General features: G+C 42.4%; 1 protein-coding gene across 6 annotated transcripts in view; it reads right to left on the bottom strand.

Moving 5' to 3' along the window:
• Positions 1-24,913, bottom strand: part of RUNX2 (RUNX family transcription factor 2) — a 225,308-nt gene that overhangs the window by 98,489 nt on the left and 101,906 nt on the right. For 4 of the 6 annotated variants that reach the window (XM_065681811.1, XM_065681812.1, XM_065681816.1 and 1 more), the window contains one exon: positions 7,536-7,709. The exons of the other annotated variants lie outside the window; for them this stretch is intronic. In XM_065681811.1, coding sequence (XP_065537883.1) covers positions 7,536-7,709 — 174 coding nt within the window. The remainder of the gene's footprint in view (positions 1-7,535; positions 7,710-24,913) is intronic. 6 annotated transcript variants of the gene reach the window in all.

Here is a 24,913-nt window from a genome sequence, read left to right on the forward strand (position 1 = left end):
GAAAACTGCCTTCTGGAGGTTCATGCCCCTTCTGGTAGCACAATCCTCATGGCAAGAGCTTGAGCGTCTATGGCACCCTCACCACTTTGAACAGCCATGCTGGACTTGTTTGTACATGTAACATCCTTAACCCAACAACTGTGAATAGCTGGGCAGACACAAGAAGGATGAATGGCAAAAAGTGGTCTTTCAAAGGCTTTCATGGTCTTTCAGAAGAGTATTATCTCTCAGAGTGGTGTCAGAGGCAGAATATGGGGCTGGATGGACAATCAGTTGACCCCAAAACATATAACATATTCTTACATCTACCTTAAATTTATACATGTCTTCTATAGCTCATTCCAACCTCAGAGCCCCAACAGCACATTTCTTTTTCAGATATATATATTTGATTTCAGCTCTCTGTGAGATCAATATGGTGAGATTTTAAACTGCAAAATGTGTTAAGAGAAAAAGAAAAAAGAGGATGGACTGCTAGTGAAGGCACTGTGCTGTGACTTGACTGTTTCTGGCTCTGAAGCAGATCTCCTATTGGACTTGGGTAACTTACCCTACCTCCACGTCACAAAATTTCTACCTAAATTTAAGGACAATAATTATATATTGTGTATTTAATTGGTGATTTTTTTTTAAGGTGCAGGGACTCTCTGAGTACCTCACTCACTAAATGGGGCACTTCTCTTGGCTGGAAGCTTCCAACCCAGATATTCAGCTGCAAACTTCAGCCCCTCTGAAACCAGAGTGTGAGCAACTTAGCTCCAGGAAAATTAAATCATGTCTTTGCATGGAATAAGAAATAATATAGAGGAAAATCCTCACCAAAATCGAACACCAGATGATGCATCAGAACTCAGTGACTGAGGAGAAGATCACAGTGTCCCAGGATGGAGGGTTACTGAGATTCCACCACACCAACGCATGGTTGAGGTCATGGTCGAGGCACGGTGGGGGATTTTGGCCTGGGGCTGACTGGCTTCAAGAGTCATTTCTGGCCCGTTAGGAAACCAGAAAGTGAAGATACAAGTTTCACCAGACCCTACAGTAAATGCCCTAAAGCCAGCCTCTGCTAACTGATAGCAGCCAAGGCTTATGGACGTGAGGGAAGAGACCAGCAAAACACGCTTGCCTTGCCGAGCCAAAGGTGACCACTAGCCCACAGGGTAAACGTCCCCGCTCAGCAGCAATGCGCAATCCCCAGAGTAAAATGTCTTGAGGCAGAGTCTAAAGCTGCTCCGTCTAGCCCCTGGAGGCCGACATGTAAATGGGTCCCACATGGCACCCTCTGGTCACACCAACAGATGTTCCTTGCAATGCTGCTGGAGCAGAGACTTTGGCTGCTGAGGCCCAACCAGCCCATCTCTTTGAGTCCTGCATGTCACCAAACCAAACTTCTTGGGGAAAAGGAAGGTGCTGGGGGTACCACAGGAAAGTTCCAGATGCCAGAACAGCACTTCCAGGCCAGATCCGTACAGACACTTCTGAAGGAAACAGGTCAATGTCCTTAGGAAGGTCACCTCCAACTTACTTGGGCATGGAAGGGGTGTAGTGACTATTCAGCATGTGCCAGCAGGGAAGAACCCATAAGCAGACTGTAAGAGGTTTTCCTTGGCCTCCTACACCAGAGACCAGCTTCCCCATTTGCTCTAGCTGTCAGGATTATACATGTCCACCAAGTACCTGTAGGCCAGGGGTTGTGCACCATCACTCACACTACCATGTGCTCTGCAGGCACAGCACATCTTCCTAACTGTGAAAAGCCCAGGGCAGATGAGAAACCTTAAAGCTCTGAAGTAAAGCAAATGTGGATTCCTCCCTAAAGGAATCCCTCCAAAACAAAGGAAAATGATAATATAAATATACAGCTAGCAACCTGGGAGAAAGCCCCCCATCTTCCCATACAGCAGCCATAGGGAAGGGCTAGCAGAGCATTTAACAGCAGCTTAAGGAGGCAGAGAGCCACTTTGAGTTGGCATTTCCACTTGAAACTTTTGGAGAGATTCCTAAGAGCAGTCCTCCTTTTGTAAACATTTCTGTTATGCCTGTGTGGGTGTGAAGAAAAGTGCGGCTTTCAGCATATTTGTTCACAACAGGGCATATCGTGTGTATGCTGAGAGAGCCTGTGCGCAGCTCAGCTGAAACAAGTCAGTGGGGTGAGGTCTAAACTAATGCACGCACAGCTCAGTCCTGTTTCAGCTTCCAGGTAAACCTTGCTGAAGCAGGAGTATTGCAAGGTGTTACTGTCACATTTAAGGTCAGTGGGAGACAGACATGGTTTGACCCTTGTGGTCTGGGACTGACTGCATCAGTGTACAACAGACAAGTGGTTTTAAAAATCAGCCTAAGATTGGATGCACTGTATAAACTAAAAACGGAGAAAGAATGAAAAAAGCCCCAGTGACCAGTTCTACCACCAATGACATTGGCTCTACAGCAATGTGACTTCCTTCAATGCAAATGTTCTGAGTGTCAATGAAGAGAAGAAAAAAAAAACATAAACAGCCCTGAAGAATGAGTTTTTCCACTACTTTAGCATTGGATTATGAAGCAAACAGATTTACTGTAAGAACATAAATCAACTTCCCATTTCCCAAGCTGTGGGAAGATCAGAGCATGATCACAGGCCCTCAGCTCCTCGGCTGAAACACCCCAATGTCACATGCATGCACGCACTCTGCAAAACCACTCTCATTTAAATCCAGCCATCAGCTCTAGCACTGGCTGCTGCTGCTGCTTGTATTAGCGTTACTGCAGTACCGACAAACAAGCTGTCTGGAGTTATCTTCAGAAAACACTTGAAGCAAGTATCCTCACTTCTGATGTTAACAAAGCCACAATGTCTTTCTGCAGGAGCATCCAACTATTGTTGTAACATCCCCCACCCCCAGCAAAACACCACCACCAACAACAAAATGCAGCTTTCTCCTTCAGCTATTTCTTATGCATCTTTAAAAGCCCAGGGCTTGATCTGAATTGCCCAGTTCAGTCCATGAAGACAAATTCAGTGGAGATACACCCCAATGTACAGAAGCATAATTGAGAACAGATTCAGATTAAGCCTAGGGCTTGATCTGAATTGCCCAGTTCAATCCATGAAGACAAATCCAATGGAGCTACATGGAGCCAATGTAGAGAAGCGTAACTGAGACCAGATTTTGGCCTGAAGAACCTCTACAACCATTTCTCCTCCCACCTCCCCAAGGGTCACACTTTTAAAAGATAGACATAAAACAAACTACTGAACAAGTCATGCCAGTAGAGCAACTAAATTGTAAAGGACATGGAAAAACTAAAGTTAAAAGAATATTTTAATAGGAGAGACACATGCTTTACCAAATGGAGGTTCACAATGGGAACTCGACAGTTGCCTGAAGGATGCAATCAATTTACATAAAATACTGCAGACTGCAGCCACCCCTGTGTTCATGGCAGCAGAAATCCTAAATTCACCACTTCATCTGAGGAGCCTCGTAGCTTTTATTCCACGTTTCTGTGAGCTGAAGGCATGATTTATCCTATAAGCTCATTTCTTGGGCTAATTCTGAATTATCTGCTCCAAGCAACCATGTACTTTTTCTGACATGCTCTCAGATGGATGTACACCAGCTACAAACCCATGTGTGCTTCAGAGTGCTGCTGGTCCCAGGTAAAACACAGTCAACCCCTGGCAGGGCACTTGCATGGCGCTGCTCTAATCACAGCTACACAGTTCTGTTTCAAACCTGTCCTGCAGTTCATGGCCTTGGAGGACAGACGGGTCCCCTCACTAACTTCCAGGTAATCCAGTTCTGAAGCCTTTCAATCTGCTTCCTATAACCCTAAAAATTATGAGCATAACATCCCTGAACTGATGGAGAGAGAAGGAAGAAAAGGAAAAAGCCCAACATTTAATGTGACCTGCTTCTGAGTGTTGTTATTTCAGTGATGGAAGTCAGAGGTTGCCTATAGATCAGATGGTGCCACAGGGGTGATGGAGCATGAAACCTCACTTAATTCCCACTTTGTAGTCCAAGCAGCCCAGCTGCTAGTGTCCTCGTGCCGTGGCTTTTCCTGGCTGATAGAAGCTAACCCTCACTGTTTGCATTTTAGAAAAACAACAGTTTTCCTTGCTTTATACTGCAACACTGATGCAACAGCTCAGTGTCTGAATGGGAATGTAATCGGATACATGAGCAAGTTGTGCGAGTGTTGTTAGGGAAAGGGGAGAAAAATAAAACAGGCAAATATACCAGTATCCAAATGCAAACAGACAGGATTCCTGATTTATGGGCAGCAAGCAGGGCTCAAATTGAATCTGCATTGCTTCAGCAAAGGCATCTGCTTATTGGATGATTTGTTTTTTAATCACCCTTCGATGTTGCTTTTCCAGAATCCTAGTTAAAATGCCATGTTGAATGAGGGCAACTCTGTGCCTTACACTGCCACAGCCCGGTCCTATGACTTGCTGTGATTTGTACAACCTGTGCTCTGATACTCTAGGAAAATAAACACAACCTAGACACAGAAAAGAAATGTAAGAGTGACCCCCGAAGTGCTGAGTTCTTTCAGACTCAGGTGTGGGCCAGCCAGCCTTTAAATATTATTTCTGTTTAATCATGCAATAGCTATGCAAGACCTCAAGTGGAACGAAACAAAAACAGTTTATGTGCTTACTAGCAATTATATGTCGTAGGAAACTAGTATTTACTGTTCAAGTTATTAGGAATTAATTATTTTCCCTAAATTACCAGGTAAAAAGATTAAGAAACAAAGATATTTCTAAAGGAATGCTTGCTTAATTCCTATAAAGGTAATAAAAAAAATCTTGCTTTTCAAACAAGGGTCTATTCTTTTAGTACATACCCAAACCACACCAGCACAGTGACCACGTTAAGAAGGCAGCGGTATTCCCACTGAACACTGCACTGCAGCAAGGAAACTGGTGGAGGTGGACAGCCCAAACAACTCACTCCCTACCATCACACCACGCAGACGTCTAGCAATTCTTCATGGTCACTTAACACTCGATCAAAGAGGTTTCTCATCTGTGGCATCAACTTTGTCTCTTGTTGGCATGGTTTGTGTGCCAATGAGCATCCATTCATTCCAGAAGAACTTGGAGGGACTGTCCGCAAAAAGCATCCCAGCACTTTGGTGGAACATCAAAGCATGTTGAGCTTTACAGATTACAATCAACGTCCTGAAGAGCACCAAAAAGCCTTGTGGGGAGGCCAGCACAATTCACAGAGCTCGCACTGATGTAACATGCCACACTAATCACCTTATTAAATGGGAAGGCTACCAGAAAGCTAAGAGTAGCCTTTGAGGGATGGGTGTCTGCCCGTTCTAAATTGAGGAGGAGACAAGGGTGGGAAATAACATTGCAAATACTGTTTTAGACCACTTCTGCACTGCAAGCTTTAATAAGAAAACGAGTCCTCACAGCTTCTGGGAAATGAAAGTAATTTGGGACTCTAAAGTACCCCATGACCATGAGTTTATCCAGCAAGAGAAGCACATAATTCACAAGAGACAGAAAAGTCAGCCTGCCTTCCTTGGTTCAGCTCCCTTCCCTCTGCTCAATCAGCACCGCATCTTCCATGTCTTGATGAAGTCTCAGCTGGCACTTTGAACTCTTAAGTTTGAAGAGAAGACAGCAAATGCCACACAGCTTTCTTTTCAGTCAGGCTTATTTAAAACTCATCTGAAGTTTTCACCTCCTGGATCTGTAAATGCTGCTGCTGATTCATAACGAGGCAGAGAAGTACCCTATTAATCAAACCCAGCAGAACATTTTCTACAGGAGGCATTTATGTGAATGAGAGCAGCATATGAGGTTACACTTAGCAAGGAAGAAAATTACAAGGGGATCTCAGTTCTCGTGCTTCAGGGCATAAACTGATCACCAGATGGGGTCAGAAAGAATTTCACCCTCCTTCATTCCTAGATATTGTGTTGCACAATAGGTAAACTATGGGGGCACAAGGAAGAAGGGGAAAAAAAGCTGATTATATCCCTGGATTTCCCCCCTGCTTTCTCAGGAACTGTGTCAACAAACATCACCAGACAGAAGACAATAGGTTAGAAAAAATACTGGGCTTTAGTCTGACAGTTCTTACTCAGAAAATGATATGCACAAGAGCCCTGACTTCATATGTCCAATGAACAGAACACTAAGCCCAGCCAAAAAACCTGCTCCAGGAAGCTGGTGGGCAGCAAATAGCATGCAATGGCTCCTATAGACATATTTAATGTGTTACAAATATTTTATGCTGGCTAAAGGTAGACTTCTAGATCTGGGAGAAGTTTGCCACAGCTCATGGGAACAATTTTTTCTTTTCAGTCCTCCGAGTGCTTTGGGTTCAAATTAACCCACCTACTTCTCTTTCTTACTGCAAATTAATAAACCAGTTGAACTTTAAAAAGAGAAGAAAAAGAAAGAAGAAGAAAGCCACAACACTTTGTTAAAACCGCTGAGTTTCAGCTGGTATCATGTCAAAACCACTTGAAACATGAAACCAGAAATCTTCCTGGGTTGACTCAAAGACTATGTCTATACCAGGAGTACTTTACCAGTAAAGGAATACTGGTATTGGCAAAGGATTCCTGGTGCAGACACAACTACAGCAGCAAAACTGGGTTTTAAATGAGTCTAGTAAATTGAGCCAAGGGTTTTATTGACAGACTGGCATCTAGGTGAAGTTCTTGAACAGTTCTAGCAAGTGAGTTGGTCAGGGGCAACACTCTTCACATCCTGCACAGACACAAATACGTCAGCAAATATGCAGAAATGGCCAAAATTAGGTAGAAATCACTTTGAGACTCTTTTGAAAAATTTATCCAGCTCTGAATTTAGGAAAAAAAAAAAAAAAAAGGCAAAATCAGTTTATTTTGTAGGCTTCACAGTTTTGTTGCAAACTTCTGGCATAGCCGCAGTTAAACATCTTATTTCAGTCTTATAATCTGTGACACATGGTACTTTATGATTTCTCTCAGCACAATGAAATCTGTCTCTCAGCATGCAATCATAAATGTTGCATGCAACCCTCACAAGCAAACTTTGGAGATTTCTCCATAACCCAGTTCATTTATTGTAACAGTGGTCAGCACTGGTGCTAGAAGGAAACCACCACGTAAGAAGATTGTGTTATTATTCCAATAGAAGGACCATTAAAAGCTGGCTGCTTCCCTCAACACGAGTGCAAAATAAAAAGGCTGAATAAAAACCTTCATTCTATTACACGCTAATATGTACCACTGCACACACGGAGTAGAAGACAGAGCAACGTGGCAGTTAGTTAGAATTTCATCAGATTCCTCCTCAATTTACCCAGATTGACTACTTTTGATTATTTTGATTAATGGCAAAAAGATATTTTAAAGAAAGAAAGACATTTTCAGCTTCAAACACTATAGAAAAAATCCACTTGCCACCTAGCTTTGCTTGGAACACATCTCTCACTCTGTAACAGCCTCTTTTACTACAGTTGAGACACAAATATCCATAAGCAATTACTACTGTTTCCTGAGCAAGTCAAACCTATGGTTCTGTCTCTTACCTGTAATCTGACTCTGTCCTTGTGGATTAAAAGGACTTGGTGCAGAGTTCAGAGAGGGCCGTGGGCTCTGGGTCGGGACCCCTACTCTCATACTGGGATGAGGAATGCGCCCTAAATCACTGAGGCGTTCAGAGAACAAACTAGGTTTAGAGTCATCAAGCTTCTGTCTGTGCCCTGGAAACAGCAAATCATAAAATAAAAGCGTTAATAACAAGATTTAGTAATTTAACACACCCCCAAAAAACCCCAAAGTGGCTTCTAAGGACCTGTTATTAGATTTAATGGACTTACAGATATCTCATCTACCCCCAATAACACAGTGACATTGGTGGGAGGAATTGTGTTGGGTCAGGGCTGTGCTGGTGAAAGCCTTATTGATCACAACTGTGTCCCTAAAGAATTGTAACATGTTGCAATCTGGATCAGAGTAAACACTTATTAGGACACCCACACAAGGTCTTTTTTTGTCTTTTTTTTTTTGCTGCTTTAACTACACTAGGTAGTTAAAGGGGCAAACTTTCTTTTCCAAAAGCATGCCACGTAAGTAAGTATAAGTTATCAGCTGGGACAGTTATTCCATGTTTGGTTTATATGTTGTGGATTTTTTTGCTATGAAAATGCAAGCTTTTGTTCTCCCCTTATATTTCCTCTCTTTAACTCTGTCACAGTCAGTCATTAGCTTTCATTTCTCTACAAAATAAACAGTCACTGTCATTTGAGAAGAGCAGTAATGCAAGGAAAACCTTCAAAGCTGCTCGCCAAGACTGGGTCCTGCATTCCCTTGCTTGGTCAACCTTCCTTAGTGCTCCTACTTCTCTCTCGCAAAACAGGCTAACTGCCCTCATGTCTCAGGGCCACACTGGGAACACTCGGTTGTGGGTGCTCAGTTGCCAACATGTAAAGGGGAAAAATGGCGAAAGCAACAGGACGTCCCAAGTGGTACTGTTCATATCATCACTGAGATGTTTTCAAGTAAAGGCTTTTCTCTCTGTTGTATTTTTGTTCCTGGGTTTAATTTCTTTCCAAAGTAGTTAAAGAACACTTCTGGCCCAATGGCACCTTGGAATGCGCGGCACAGAAGGTGTTATTTCTATCATTCAACATATGGAGAAACAGGCATGAATTAAGATTAAGGTGAGGACTAATTTTACTTAACTTTAGCCATTCATAAATCAGGCATCTAGTCTAAACTCTTCTAATGTAGACTTCCTCTACAGTTAATGGAAAGAAATAGCTACTTCCAGAGGGCAATTAATCTCATTTGTCTCTGACACCAGTCTTAAAATGCGGTGATTCACCTTCTGAATTTGCTTTCCCTTCCTTCTCTGATCAGAGAGGGAACACACATGACTAGTTTAATTAGACACCCTCACCATTAGTCAACATTAAATGGAATGAATCTTACCCTAAGTTACCAACCAAGGTCACACAAAAAGCCTCTGGCAAAGCTGAAACAGGGGCCCAAGACCCTGATTGCAACCCAGAACCACATCTGTCCCCATCCCTGTAGTGCTGGAGCACAGCCATAAGCAACAACTGGGTAGGATATTGTTATGCTTTTAACAATAAGAAGGGTCTCTGTTAGGGTTTGGGCTTGAACCCTTCCTAATGATCCCCAGTGGCTTGAGGTAATCCACAGTGTCACTTAGCAGTGTGAACACAGCCCTCTGTCTGGAGGCTATGAGAGTTTAGTTTTGAAAGGCATGGTCAGATTGTCCGACAGGTCTTAGGGCCAGAGAATAACTTCTGGCAGTGGTTAATATATTTTAAAAGCATAAATGAGGCCTGAATCGAGACTGAGTCTTGAGACTGAACCATCAGACTGCCACTTTTTAAAGAAATCTCTTTTTATGGTACCTCTCACCACAGTACAGAAGTACACAGATTCACATCATCCAACAGCCTACAGGACATGTAGGCAAAGTGATGTCAGTACTAAACAGCTAAATCCAAACTACATTCTGAGAAATCACAACTCTAGATAGAGAAGTGAAGGATTCGGGATGGGAGAGGAGAAGAAACTCAATGGAATTTAATTTTGGAGAAACTTCTCTGGCAATTTAAAAAAAATTAATTAGCTGACCCATTATTTTGCACTTTGAAGTATAATTTTTCTTCCCCAGGATGACTCAGTCTAAAAGTACGGCGGTAGGCGGGAGCTTTCTCCTTAAGGAGAAGGTGCTGCTCTATGTTACAGCTCGCATGGGTGGCTACTTCTCCCTGCAGGAAGTATCAATCACTTTAAATCAGGAATGATTTTTGGTGGGCTTGTAAAAACTCTGTGAAGGCAGCTTAATTAACAGGATAACATCTAACCTGGTAGTCTTTAGCACTATCTTTTCAATCTATTTAAATTACAACTTGTACAAGCTGGGTGCTGTTTCTGAAGAAACAACTTTCACAAACACACGCAGTCAGTACTCTCTTGGGATTTTTCTTCTCCATCTTCTTTTCCTCCACAATTTTTGTGTATTTGCTTTTTCCTTTGACACTCGTATTTTCCACTCTGTTTTTTAAAAACATCTCCTTCCTCTCCCCTTTTCCTTTCTAGTAATTCCTAATCATATTTTGGCAAATTCAAGAGGGCTCAAAATAAGGCAAACATGATTAGCCTATCTCTGGCCTCACACACCAGGGCTGACTTTATCTGGGAATGAAGCTACCCCCAGAGTGAATTTTATCTTCTGTTTTCATGAAAAATCCTGCACTATATTCATAGTGCCCTTTTTGCTAAAGAATCACTATCAAAACAATACACAAGCTATTTTTACTGACTTCAGATAACCCAGTGAACACTTGTTATATAGGTCACCACTCCTGTACTAATCTGTGTTTGATAACCCCCAGCTTTGTTTGTCTGCCTCAGCAAACCTTTGCTAGAAAAGAGCTTATATTTAATTTTGGGCATTATTATTATAATGAACTAGGTCTATCACAGAAAGTCCAAATTCAGCAAGGTAGCAGTGCACTTCAGTACAGGCAGGTGGAAAAAAAAAAGAGGGAAAAAAAGAAAAGAAAAGAAAAAAGAGGGCACAAAAAAAGAAATAATAAGAAAGATTCCAACATCTGGTTGAATTTAAATGATCTGGAGATGTGTGGGTTTGGGTGTTGCCACCTCCCCCCAAATAAAAATGTAGGGAAAGAACTATATGCACATCTGGAAGACCCCAGGCATCAATGGAACTGCAAGTCCCCAGAAACCAGCAAGGGGCCGAAGGCAGACTTGCCTTCCCCTTCTGGACACTTAAAATTTAGCGTTGTAACACGGAGTCATGTTGTGACAAAGAGATCCACAGAAGGAGGCACACTCCCTCAGTGAAATGTCCCAGTGAGATGAGATTACATTACAGCACGTTATGGGTTACTATGCTTTCATATCAGCTAAGATGTGCTCACATTGAAGGTAAGCAGGAGACCCAACAAAACCTTCATATTCAGGAGGCGCTCACGAAACAGTGTGGGCAACTTAAATGAACCTCTTGCCCTGATTCCTGTGCAGAAAAAGAAGAAAAATCCTATTAAATACAGAGCAGCCATGAGGTATGGGCTGAAAACTCTCGAAACGCCTTCAGAGTAGCACATAAGCAGCAGCAATGAAATATGTGATACATGTTTAAAACTCATTCCACAAGCTGCTTTTCATCTCTCATTGATATATGTGTCTGTTGACAGAGAAATTCCTGATCCCAGGGGAGTGCACTAAGAAAAGCTGCATCCTTGGTCTCCAGCATGAGGCGTAATTTTATTTCAGGAAAAAAGATTAGGGTAGCAAGTGTGGATAGCTCAGGGAGAATCTGCGATCTGCTGCAGCAGTGAGTACATTAAAAAGCAATATAAAAGCTACATAAAGAATAGAATAAAACGCTGTTGCAGATACCCCAATCCCTACAACACTCATTTAGTGCAGGCTGCTCTGTTTCAAAGATGACTTTGTGGAATGAATTGGGCTTGGAGAGAGACAAAATGGTAACAGACACAGAGAGTCTTCGATGTGAAATGTAGTGAAAAAGATTGAGGCTTTCCCAGGAGTCACTGAATAAGGATGGGACCCAGCAGCCATTGGTATCAACCAGGTCACAGGCAAGGAGATGGAAAGAGAAAAATTAAGAATGAATAGAGAGAAACTATACAAGCTGTTCTGATTTGTCTGTGGTCATAGTACAAAATACGTTAGATATTAGAAATCTATTATTTGCTGTAAAATGACACGCAATATTCTAGTCTCTCACTGCTACTCATCTATTTCAAGTCAAACACCAACCTGAGTCTTAGTTTCTGGAGACATAAAACTTTGCCATTAATACACTCCAGTACCAGTTTTGCCCATTTTATGTGAACCAAACCAGAAAATAGGACTGGGAAAGTGCAGTAAGGTTAGTGCAAATTGCAGCCATCCAGCCAGTGTCTGTACTGCTGCTTCAGCCAGCCCAGGACAGCTTCAGAACATGTTAAAATGGTTCACAGAAGTGAACATTCAATTATCACATCCTAGGCATGGCAGGAGATGTGAGAAGGCTTCATCTCCAGCTTAATCACTTCAGTTTAAACTAAACGAAGGAATGTCTCCCAGATCAAAGCAAAGCAATCTTGAGTGTGCTGGATGTGGTAACTGGAAAGGGACGTGAGCTCACCCCTCATCACTGAACTTCCACCGCTCCTCTGGAGAAGTCAAGATGTAAATCGGGCCATGGAAGAGGCTGACTTGCAGAATGTAAATGTGGTGTTGATGCTTAAAGATTTTACCTCCTTTGGGGAGTAGGGGTGTGTGTTTTTATCTTTCAGCTTGTGGGTGTGGAACTGAAAACTAATCAGATTATGCTACACGTGGCTTTGCCAGATGCTGACACTCAGGGACTCCCTTTCTTTGTACCGTGTACACCACCCACCAGTTTGTGTGTGTGTGTGTGTGTTTTCTGGTACTAAGGAGATCTGGTTACCAGATTTTCAACAAATAATTTTATCACTCTCAAGTGGTTTAGCTATTTTCAGTCATCACCCAGTTCTATCTTTTTTGCTCTTGCCTTAACAACAAGAAGTATGATGGGAGTCAGGTGTCTCCATAAAAGAGCCGAGGGAAGGCAGAAAGGTAATGCAAGTAAAAACCTGAGCTCTCATCTGCTGGAAACACATTTTCCAGGTCATCCCAAGCAGAATGAAGGGTGATGGCCCAACATGAAATACCACCATGGCTTCTATTTGCTGTATGTCACGAGTGCACTCAGCATCAGTCAATCCATGGAGCATCCACTCCATGGAGTGGCTACAGCTGGAAGTGGCAAACAAATAAATTCTTTGAACTTCGGGGCCAGTAACTGAGGCTGTCTATGGCTCTGGGTTCAGTGCTGCAACTGAAAAGAAGATAATGCTACTGAAAAGGGTCTTTCCGTCAGGCTAAGGGGTGGCAGAAAGAAGAATCACCTAGTTTACAAGCTTCTGTGTACGTATGGTAGGAGACAATCTCACAGCACAAAAATGGTAGGTTACATGTCCTCTGAATTTCATCACAAATTCTCCTCAGATTCTGTTTGGATGTCTTCCTGCATTTCATCCCATTTGGTCCTGTGGATCACATGTTAACTAGAAGTTACTGATATGGGCTTGACTGTGAATTTATCTACAGGCTTGTGAAGCTGAAGTCAGGGAAGCCAAATGTATGCCATAGTAAAGGAGCCGAAACCTGAGCCTAAGGCTACTTAACAGCTGTTATGCAGGGACTGAATAATGCTAGGCATTCATCATGAAGCAGAAAAATTCATTGTTCTGTTACAAATTTCAGACAATACAACACTGGAGCAAGATGTCACTCCAAAGCAGTGTCAATCTACACACTGGAGTTAAAAATAAGAGAGCTATAAATCACCAAAAGCCCAGAAAATACACACAAGCTCTTAGCAAGGAAAAAAAATCATCGAAGCAAATCATAAGGGTCCCTTTTGTGTCACTTGTCTTGTGACAAACTGTCATCCCCAGGCTGGCTTCTCCTCCCCCCCATCCTACCGAATGCACCCAATGCAAAGTTCATAAAAAAAAGCCCAAAACAGAAAAGAGGCAAACAGTTTTTTACCCAGAAAAGGGAAGGCTTGGAACCCATCCAGTCTCTTGGGTAAAGACACAATTATGAGAAGAAAAATATAATCCACCCAAGAGACATAATTACATAATTAGGCCATAGGCTGTGCATAGGAAAGGTTCATAAAACAAGGAGCTGCATAGGTGCAGTAACTGCAGTTAATTCACTCAATGGAGAAAAAAAAAACATGTTTGTGTTTTAAATAGCTGAGGGCACAAGTCTGCATTAGACTGGAGAGCTTATTCTCCCAACTGTACACAGAGCCCTATTAGTGTCAATAGGAGCCACTCAGACGCAGGCAGAAAACAAGATCTTGTCTCTTTTTATTCTTAAAAAAAAAAAAAAAAAAGACTTGGTTTTCACCCAAAGCAGGTAAATCCTGTACCCGAAACTACTGCAGAGAAAATGAAACAAATAAAGGTAGAGGAACATAAGCTGTGGATGGGCTCAGTTCCTATACAATGACTCTAACGTGGCCCATTGCCAAAAATCCCACTGAGCTTTTCCTCCCTGACCCCTGCACTCCCAAAGGTCTTCAGACTACTGGTATGGCTCCAAAAGGGCAGATCCAGCTCTCAGGGGAACCAGTTATGCTACTGTCTTCTTGGAGTTGTGGCTTCAACACTGGGTGAGCAGAGGCAGGGGAAGGTTTGAACCTGAGTGTAGAAGTCAAGCCTGTGGAGCATCTCTGGTGTCGATGGTCATCTTCCCACTGACTTACTGGGAGCAAAAGCAAACGTCAATTCAACTCAATCCACTGGCAGCTTGTCCAGCATGGGACCAAGTCAGAGCTTCCAGCATGTCAAAGGGAGGAAAGACCAGGGAAGGGTGAGGGGAAATGATCCCATGGATGTGTAACCTGTGTCTCTTCATGCTCATGGGAGTGACTCTAACCCAACCATCGCAAAGCCTTTGAGGATAGGAACTGCTGTCAATGCTTTTTGGAATTCACCTGGGGTCTGTGGAAAGCATGCATCCAGCTGGAAGACAGACCCACAGGTCGGGGGTTTTTGGCAAACAGCTGCAAAGAAGCCTCTCACTCCTGAAATTTCTTTATGTAGAGAGGCAAAAAACGCTTGCTTGGAGCAGGGCTGCTCCTTAGGCAGAGGAGGAAATGATGGGGGGCATTTAGCAGGGGCTGAGCTGGCCAAGAAGCCTGCACAGGGAAAGCTCTGTTAAAGCAACAAACCCAGAAGATTTAATGGATGAAACCAGAATGGTGCTTTGAGAAAAAGGACAAGCAGAGCCGGAAAGGGCCTGAATGGTGGGGCTGCTTTAGCACTGGTTCACTCCCACCCTTCAATTCACCCCAGCACCGCAGGATCCACACTGCGCTCTGCTCTGCCCCTCTGCTGTGGTACTGCCTCTGCTCATCAGTAAGTGAGCAAGGTCTCCCCTTGCTGTAGTGTTTTGCTTTTTCCTTTTCCTTTCTTTTTGAAAAGCTTTTGAATTCTGACTTGGATCTTGAACCTTGTTCTGCAAAGCTGAGCAACATCCCCTATGAACACCAGCACAAACCAACTGGGTTGACGAGGCAGCAGGTGGGACCCCCTTGCTCCGCAATGCTCTGCCTCCACCTTTTCCATCCATCCTTCATGAACATAAAGGAATCTCTGTGCATGTGTGCCAGGAAACCAGCTAAACATTGCTGGCATTGCTACTCAGAGACATTAAAGACAACTCATATAAACAGAGGCTGTCACGCAAGTCTTGGTCCCTGCCTTAATTCCCTTTGCATGCTGATATCTGTTATGCTCTCCCCCTTCTCCTCCTCTTCTATTTAAGCAGGAAAGAGGGAGAGCGAGGGCTGCACCACAAAAGTGCAAGAGCTTCTCATTCTGACTTTATCATCCTCGTCCTAACCAAGCAATATCTTTGAGGAGTAAGGTGTTTTCCCCCCTTCAAAGATAGCTATCCTTTAAGAGCTCACCAACTTTTGTTGCTTGTGCAGCAACGGGCAGTAAAGATCATAGCAAATGAAGGGGGTGAGGCTGGGGAGGAGGGGAGAGAAAAAAGATCTCCTTGAACTGGTCTCCCTCCAGCTGGCAGGAGGGGATGGTTTTCTTAACGCTTGCGAAACCTGATTACTTGGTAAGAATGAAAAGGGGGGCAATGTAAACACAGCCATTAAACCAGATTAAAGGCGCTCAGTTTAAATCTAGACTAAGAACTCTCCGATGCTACACTGCTCTGCTCTCTAGACACCAATGAGGTGCACTTTCATTTCTGGTTTTGTTTTACACCCCCAGAACCAGGAGCGCATCACAGGCTGAATGCTGCGGTTACAATGGGAATTCAGGCATGGAAGAAGCAACAGTTGAGCAATAATAGATGGATGTGTGCATGTTTGCACTCTATCTTTCAACACACTGTTTTGCTGTGTTATAGGACTACTGTGTTTATACCCATGCTGCAGGTTTTAAGCAGATTGTTTAAACTTGATTAAAGTGGGGTATTTCTAAAATAACCTTACTAATAAAATTCAGCTGGCCAAAGAAACTTGAAAACGTTACAAATAAAAAAGATGCCATTTCAGTCTACACTGGCAGGGGTAATATGATATAAACTCCAAGAGAAAACAGTCTTTACAAGTTCAACTTGAAGGATTATCTTGTGTATCAGCACCCTCTGTGGCAGAGTAGCATTTATCCATGTATCCACCCAAGTTAATGCTGTTGCACAATTTACTACAGCCGTGATAGACAGGTAATTGCTTTATCCACCCAAGTGTAATAAGCGGAGTCTACTATGTTAATCCTTGTATTCTTATTGTCTGCGAATGCCAAGGAAGGGAGACACGTACACTGAAAACCCTACCCTCTCCTTCCAAAACTACTGTAGTTTACCCTCAGACCTGCTAAGGTGCTCTTACTGCATTCCACTCCCCTGCTAACAGCACCAAGAACTTTGAGTAGTATCAAGTTGTCACACAAAGGGCACCTACACAAACAGGCTCATATGGAGGCAGAAGCCAGGATGCAGTGGTCTTTAGAAAACAAAACTAAACACCCTCAAACATCTTTTCCTATTCAGTAAATAAAACAGGCCGAGCATTATGCATTCCCAGGCATAGCACAAAAAGTAATTAACCTGTCCTTCTAAAACAAACCGGACATCCATCCAGTTTATGTGCAGTCTATCTGGTTGTTGAGAAATGTCATTTAGGTGCTGGCCCATCAGTGTGCTGCCATAAAAATCTGTAGGCTTTTTTCTTGTTTTCAGTATCAAAACCAGGCATATCTTTTGACAGGTTTACAGATTTCTGGCAGCTCCATGAGCTTAGGTCTGTGACATCAAATTTGTAACGACACTTTGATGGATGTCTCCCTTTCTTCCTCCTGAAAGGTACAAAGAATTGGTGGTTCCCTGAGTAAAATATATGCTTAATGCCATCTTCTGCTCTTATTTATACATTCAAGTGTGCAAGAAAAGTCTTGCACTGATGGCAGTAAGTGGGTTTTTTGGGGCATCTTTCATGTTGCAGAAGGAACTCAACCTTCTCTGTAATCAGAGCGCTTGCAGAAGCACCTACACAATGTGTAAACTTTGACGATGGAGAGCCTTAAGCTGCACATAAATGATGCAGCTGAGAAGGAATGTTGACCTGAAGATCCTGCCAAAAATCCTAGAGGTGAGTCTCCGTTTTTATCCCTTGCTGTACTCCACCTCTATCTGCAAACGCCAACAGGGGCATTTCTGTTCAGGTGGAAGCCGGGATGGATTAAACTCTGCTTTCATGTCTTTGAAGAAAAGAAAGTGTCATCTAAAGGCTAAAACACAGCCATAGCGGATGCATGGATCGGAGTTCAGTGTCACAAGGTTGCCCAATGACTATAATTAATGATACTGAATTATAAGGTATTTTATGGCTCTTTAGTGAATTAATATTTATTATTTTCTTTAATACTTGGATGATGCAATACAAAGCATGATCATAAAACCTTGAGATGATTACCAGTAGTGAGGAGTCCTCCAGACTTTGGAGAGAGGGGTCAGAATTCATAATGATCTCAGCAAATTGGAGAAATGATACTTGACATGCAGTAGAAGTGCATCGTACTACACTATGGAGCAAGAAATATCAAATGCTTGAATGCACCCCAACAACAAACCTATTAGCCAGCAGCACTGCAGAGGCAGATGTGAGGGTAACAGGGAGTTGCAACCTGAATATGAGTCAATAATGAGATTCTGTCATTTTAAAAAATAAAGTTAATAAGTAAACGTATTCTTGGGAAAGATTAATGGTTATGTTGCATAGAAGACAGAGACGGGAACTATGACACCCAGCTCAGACATGGTGAGACATCAGCTGGACTGTTTTATCCATTTCTGGGACACCACCCGCTAAGAAAGATACAGACAAATGAGAAAGAATCCAGAGAAGAGCAACAGGGGCGATAAGAGATTTAGAAAGCATGACCTATATGGAAAAGTTGAAGGAAATACATTTGTTTAGTCTAGAAAAGAGACAAGCAGGAAAGGACATGATAAGAGTAAAATGTTTTCTAAAGAAAATGGTAATCAATTGATCTCAATGTCAGTTGAAAACAGAATAAGAAAAAGTTGGCTTCATTTGAGGTGGAAGAGACTTAAGAGATTAATGTGTGGCATTAGCAAACTCCTTTTTAAGTATGAAAGAAAAAAAACAAAGAAAACCAGACTTGGTAAGTAAGTGGAAGGCACAGTACTGGAGGATTTAAGAATTTGGACAGATGTCAGTGATGATCTAAGTATATATAACACTTCCTCTGAGGAAAAATGGACTAGGTCGCCTGAGGTTTCTTTTAGCCCTACTGTTCTAGGACTGAGTGATTGTCTGTGCTTGGTTAAGTCACGTACACAATACTTTTACCATGAGTACATGAAGTCAGGCAGCTTGTGCTGACTGTGGGCCTGAAGCTGCAAAGGGTTCAGCATCTCCAGCTGCTATGAAAGGGCAGGGTGAAATGAGGGCTGTGTCTGCTTCAGTATTGCAGACCACAAGGAACCTAAGTTTGGAAGTGCTGGTCTTAACCCCTCTGTGCCATTTTCCTATGGCTCTAACATCAGATAAACCGTAATTTCTTTGCCTCACAGTGGATATTATAAGATTTATTTCACCATAAATTCAGCAAGCACAACTCTTACTGTTCATTTTCCACTAGTTTTCAGGGGAGACACAACAAAGTAAAACTAGAATTTCATGCCCAATGCTCCAGAGTGTTCCTGCATCCCCAGATGAAGGTCCAGAATACTAGTCCACGACTGGTTTTAGTTACTTTCTTATTTATGCATCTGCTGGTTACTCAAAGAAGTATGCTCCCCCACAGAGTAGTCTTGGCCACTCCCCTTGCTAAACCTTATGTACTCCTTTCCATCCCAGTATGAAGAATAAGGACATCAAAAAGACAAACTTCTTGGGAAAAAAAAAAAAAACAAACCACTAAGCCTGGAAGCAAATGTTTTGGACAGCCTATGTATTCTATGAGAATGTAGGGAACCTAGTGCAGTGAGAGATTATAAAATCCTGGGATTTTCCAACAAAACAGACCCATTATTTGCATTATTTCCTTCTGGAAGTGCTTCATTCATAACCATCTCCACTGGGTTGCTGGTTTTTTTTTCCCTTTGGCAGGAAAGAAAAGCGACATTCTGCTGTGAGCTACATAAACACAAATACCATCCTTCATACAGGAACTCCAGTCCTACATACATTCATCTCACATTAAGACCCTGCAGCCCTAAGGCTGACTGCCTCTACCCGACCGGCTGTTTAATATAACGTCCAAAACTCAGCAAAGCATTGCAAGTGCATGAGGTACAAGTTGTTGGCCAAACTTAAGCGTGTCCTTATGGGCTTTGCAGGTTGCTAATTCAGTGCTAAGCCAGGTGTTTAACCTGTTTAGGGGCCATGCCTCCAACCAAAAGCCCCAGGGGGCACAAAGGGGAGGGAGGTGAGTGACACAAGTGGATTTGGCTGTGAGGAATGCTGGGTTTTGTGAAGGGCTCTGGCAGGGGGCTGACCTTTTTGCCGACAGTTGTAAAGTTTGTTTAGTAGCAGGGAGCCTCCTGTGAACTTAAAAACAATAGGAAAACAGAGTCCTGGAGAATAAATCTCGCCCCCTGCCCCGGCTGCCTGTGCGTTTGGCTACCAGAAGGTAACACATCTCCAGGAATGCAGGCAGTGGGGGGCATGCGCCTCCGAGAGCTGGATTGTGGCCAGCACAAGCAGCGGGTGATGCCATTCACGGTGCAGCGAAGTGCGCTGATGACTGCTGGGGAAAGCCTGGGAAAGGATGGAGCAGGCAAGATGCCCCCTACGACTGCTGCGGTTGCCTCTGCAGGGAGCTCTTCAGGAGCTCATCCCACAGAAACCACTAGTCCCCCTTTACCACTTCCAGACATATTGAATTTAGTAGAAAGTGGACTCCTCCTCAAGGCATGGTGGAGAAGATCAGTCCAAACATGTCCCTTGCCCATACACAGGGGAAGCTCAGAGGGCACTAAGTTTTGGCCATTTAGAGAGGATGCAGCATATGCAACAGGGAAACCTCTGTCCTATTAACAGTCCCCTGAGCTGCTCAGTCCTCCCCAGAGTTCGTTTCTTAAGTAAGATTATCCCTCACAGGCTTTACTTTGACCCTGCTGTAATTACTCTATTATTTCGCTGCTAAGTAGATATCCAATAGGGCATTACATTGGGGATGCAATCTGCTGGAAAAAGGAAAATCAAAGAAACAGAAGCTGTAAATGCTTAGTTATAAACACTGCAAGTTGTTAAAGTGAGCAGCTGTGAAGTTGATAGCTTTTAAAGATGTACAGAAGCACTTATGTACAGCCCTACCTACACATATATATATATGTATATATATATGCTTAGAGCCAAGAAAGATGTTAGAACACATTGGATCATCACTGGCATGTGCTTCGAATACTCCCTATTTTATTATTTTAGTGAGTACTTAAGCTTGGATGCCCGCTACAGTACACCAGTGGAAAACTTCTCTGCAACGCAAGAGTGGCAGGGATATTTTATTCTGCTCTCTTAAAGCAGGCAGAAATAACATTAAAGCACTTAAATTCTGGAAATACTCATCATCCCTATGCCATTAACATCACCTTAATAGCTCATTCTATTTAAAGCAGGTTTCTTTCTTTGGGTTTTATTTTGTGGGTGGCAAATCCTCATTTAATTTGCAGGATAAAAAAAGTACAATCCTACAATTTGAAAAATTGGATTATATGGGGCACAATCAATCTGCCAGAGCTATGAATAAAGGCTTTTCCGCCATCTTCAGTGGGAGACAGCCTGGCCCTGAAGTCTTTACAGCTTATACAAATTTGAGTTTCATTATTTGTTTTGTTTTTCATGTCATATGACTCATTTTAAGGAATAATATAGCTGCTTCCACTAGAAGTGTGACAGCTATGCATCTACGAGGCTAAAATTTGATACCTCAGTTATGGAACTTTAGATACAAGCTGTGTAATCTACCTTTTAGCCCTACCGCTTGCTTTTTTTCCATAGAGAAAACAAATCGTGCTCAAACCACTGGCACCATTTATTAGAGGACATAACATACATATGAGGGTTTCCTTTTTCTTCAAGCACAATCCTGATTTAATTCCATCAAAGAATGATGGAAAATAGAACAAAAAGTGCTCTTCCCTTTTTGTCCAAGAAAAGTAGAACAGCAACGCTGATGATGCTGCAGAAATCAGATATCTTTTCGTGGTGCATTGCCTTGGGTTTTTTTTCAAGTCAAACTCATCTGTCTTAACCAATTTAAATGAAGTAAAAAGGCAACAACAGAAAAGAGGGATGGAAAACTTTTTCAGCTTCAACACAAACTGAGGAAGTCAAGGCTTAAAATAAGAAAGTGATTATTTCAGTAAATGTGTATATAGAGCCCTGCATTATGACAGGAAGAAATTCGTTTTTTAACTCTTCTCCAGGTAAGATGGATCGTTCCTTGATCTTTCGCTCCAGCTTCCCACCAGATCCATGGGATTATTCTCCTCTTGGCAGCAAAAAAGGAGTTTGGCCGTCAATGCCCCTACCACTGACCAGTTTTGATGCACAAGCAATTTACCCCTCTCTTAACAGAAGACTCAGTGTGCAAATGCTTCACCTCCATCAAAAGACCAACATCAGACTAGGACTGAACACTATTTCTAACCCCTGATGGATTTAGATGGCCAAACCACTGCCAAGGGTGATCTCCTTTCAAGTCTACCCCCAGGATCTGGCAGGATTTCCAACAAGACATTATGTATCTTGTACACAATAGGGAAAATACACTCCCTTCTCTATAATACTGATGTTTCACTGTATCGTTTGAACAGAACATCTATCCCAACACACCAGCAGGTGTGGTAGTAATTCACTTCTCGCACATCACTCAGATTTGAGACTGAGAAGTGTTTTTTCCAGTTTTACTTTTCTGTAATGAAGTTTCTTGGTAGTGTGAGAATAGCTGATATTACTGTTTGCGAATGGTATGATGATGTTTCTTGCTTTCTTGTCAATTGTGGCATAAATATTCACTAAAATAAATAGATGGACACTGGTATAAAACTGATGTAAAAGAGAATTGTGGCTGCTGAATCTAAGGTGAAAGTCAAAGCTCGCTCACTTGACAGTTAACTGTACTTCTACCAAGCTCTATGGTTTTACACCTTCATATTTAGTGTTTGGATGCTTCCTTCTCTGCTTTCACAAAAACGACATGAAAAATGAGTCAAAGACCTTCTCCTGCCAGGCAGGGATGGGGACCCAGCTCCTGCTGGCTCCTGGTAGCATCCTGAGCACAAGCAGGAGGACTCTGCCCACACCAACCCAAGTCCGGGACCACAGTCCCAACATATGGCAGGATCAGAAGTGCCACTGCATTGCCAAAAGATATTACACCCCTCATTGCATCAGACCAAGGCAATGCCACAATCACCTGATTGACAGGAGATGGCATGCACACTGTAATTAAGACTTGCCCTTTGTATTTTATTTTGCATGTGCATGTGAGTTAAGTGGCCTCACTTAAGGTAAAGTAGTATCACTTCCACTGTCTTAAGTTTCTAAAAGCTGCCTATCCTAAACATAAGCGGAATTTGTTCTGTTGGAGTTTCTCTGTTACGCAGTTTTGGTATTTACACATGATGGTACATTCCTTCCACGTCTCTAATTTTGTTCAGAGGCAGCACCATTTATTGCTGCTTCACTGCACTGAAAAGCAAACTTACGCCTGTATGCAAACAAACACAGCAGCACACTCACACATGCTAAAAATGACATTTTTGTGTCTGCTGAGAAGAAAAAAGAAGGATTAATTATGCACAAATGTAACAACTTTCTCTAACTCTGCCTAGAGATGTGAAAGAGAAGTGGCCCTGTAATCACGTCTCTTCTGAGAATACCGCCATATGGTTTTAACAGAGGTTTATTTCCTGAAGCAAGAGAGGACTGCAGATTCTCAATCCAACTAAAATAATTATGCAGACAATTTCACTCCATTACTTTCAGTGGAACCCAAGCTGTGTGGTCCTCACATGCTTGCTGACACCTTTAAAGAGACATTAAGCCATTTTTACATAAAATTCCCTTAATGGGTGGGATGTAGGATGAATTTCCTGGAAGATTAGCACCTGTCGAATTGCATAAGGATTGCCTCTGACTGCTGCATTAATTGCCTTCTGCTGGTAGAGAGTAAAACTGCGACTGAAGCCCACAGAATACAGAGCAGCAGAGCATCAACCATATCTACAAAGGGAAACTTCTCTCCTTGTTGAGGTTTCCTATGCAATTATTTTACCTCCCACATCTGACCCTGAAATAGCACAGGACTTAAGTACAGCTAGGTGCCCCACATTAAGTACAAGGAAACTGAAATACAGCCTTGAATTTCAGTTCTGAGTTAAGCTACGAGCACAATGTGGAGAGTTTGCTGAGAACTTTTTTCAGACCCACCCCGACCTGCAGATCTTTCTCCTCAACTAGATAGATAGATCACAGTACAAAACTTCCAACCTTTCAATCAACAACGGGTAAAAATCCAGGCAAAATGAAACCATTTTGACTCAAAACAATAAAGTGTGTATTAAAACATCACCTATCCAACTTTGAACATGAACTACAGGGATCCTGTAAAAACAGGGATGTTAACCAAGACACACAGAGATTAAAGGGTATTTTAAAGAGAGAACAGAGACCACCCTTAAAGCATGGAAATATCCCTTTTGGAATAAAATGCAAACCGGCTTTTTCTTTTTCTTTTTTTTTTTTTTTCAGCAACTGTGTCCTATTTTACAGTAGCTAGTTTATGGAATTCGCAAACATACTCCATTTCAGACTAGCAAATCCAATTAAACCAGAAGAAAGCATACACATACTTTTAGTGTGCCAATCTGCCTATGGTGATAGAAAGACTTAATCCCCTGTAGCAAGACGGTGAGGGAAGGGGAAGAAGTTTTGCTAGCGGATTTTTCATAGTGTAAAATGCTGATTTCTTCAGATCAAAAAGGCAAATGTGACGAAAAACCAACCGGGATTATGATCAGATCAGAAATCAGCAGCAAACCACAGGGCACAACCGAATGGTGCACAGGGTTGTTTACTGGATGGTTTGAAAATCTTGCAGCTTGAGGCTACTGAACAAGCACCTTCCTCTGTCAGGCATGGGAGCTCTACAGCAGTTAATGGCACACTCTGCATGTGTGTGGCCTGAGCAGTGAGGAAACTGAGCAGGAAATATGTTTCTAATCTTTTTCTAGTGGCAATTTCAACATTATGCTGCAGATAAATTATCATAATGTAAATAGTAAAATCCATTTCTCAATTCTTTGGCTCAGTGTCTGCCACCACCTTAGGTTTCTGCAGGCACGATGAGCACAGGATGCTCTGCTATGAGGCAAAAGTTTGTGCTCCACTCCTGATAGTGCCATACGCAAGGCAGTCTCCTTTCTGCTCTCCCTGCCACATTTTACCCCTTTGTCTTGAAAACTCTGAGGAATTTTCTCCCATTTCAAGTCTGAGGAGCACAGTACCAAAAAATCCCCCTCCTAGCTGTGGTGTCAGTATGTCTTACTACAAAGCAATTATGCCTTTGATAAAAAATTAAAGTGTATTGACCATTACCAAAGCTGCTACTAATACAACCAAATAAGGTCGTTTTGCTAAGTCAACAGTACTTTCTAGTCCCCATGCCCAAGCAAAACGCTCTGAATGAGCCTTTCAACACAGCGAAGAAATACTGAAGACGTTAGCAACAGCACTGGCTTTCTGTGACACTAAAAAAAGCTACAAACAGATTTTTGTCCAAACTGGAATTAA

Source organism: Lathamus discolor, chromosome 5 (genome assembly GCF_037157495.1).
Source record: "Lathamus discolor isolate bLatDis1 chromosome 5, bLatDis1.hap1, whole genome shotgun sequence".
Taxonomy (NCBI): Eukaryota; Metazoa; Chordata; class Aves; order Psittaciformes; family Psittacidae; genus Lathamus; species Lathamus discolor.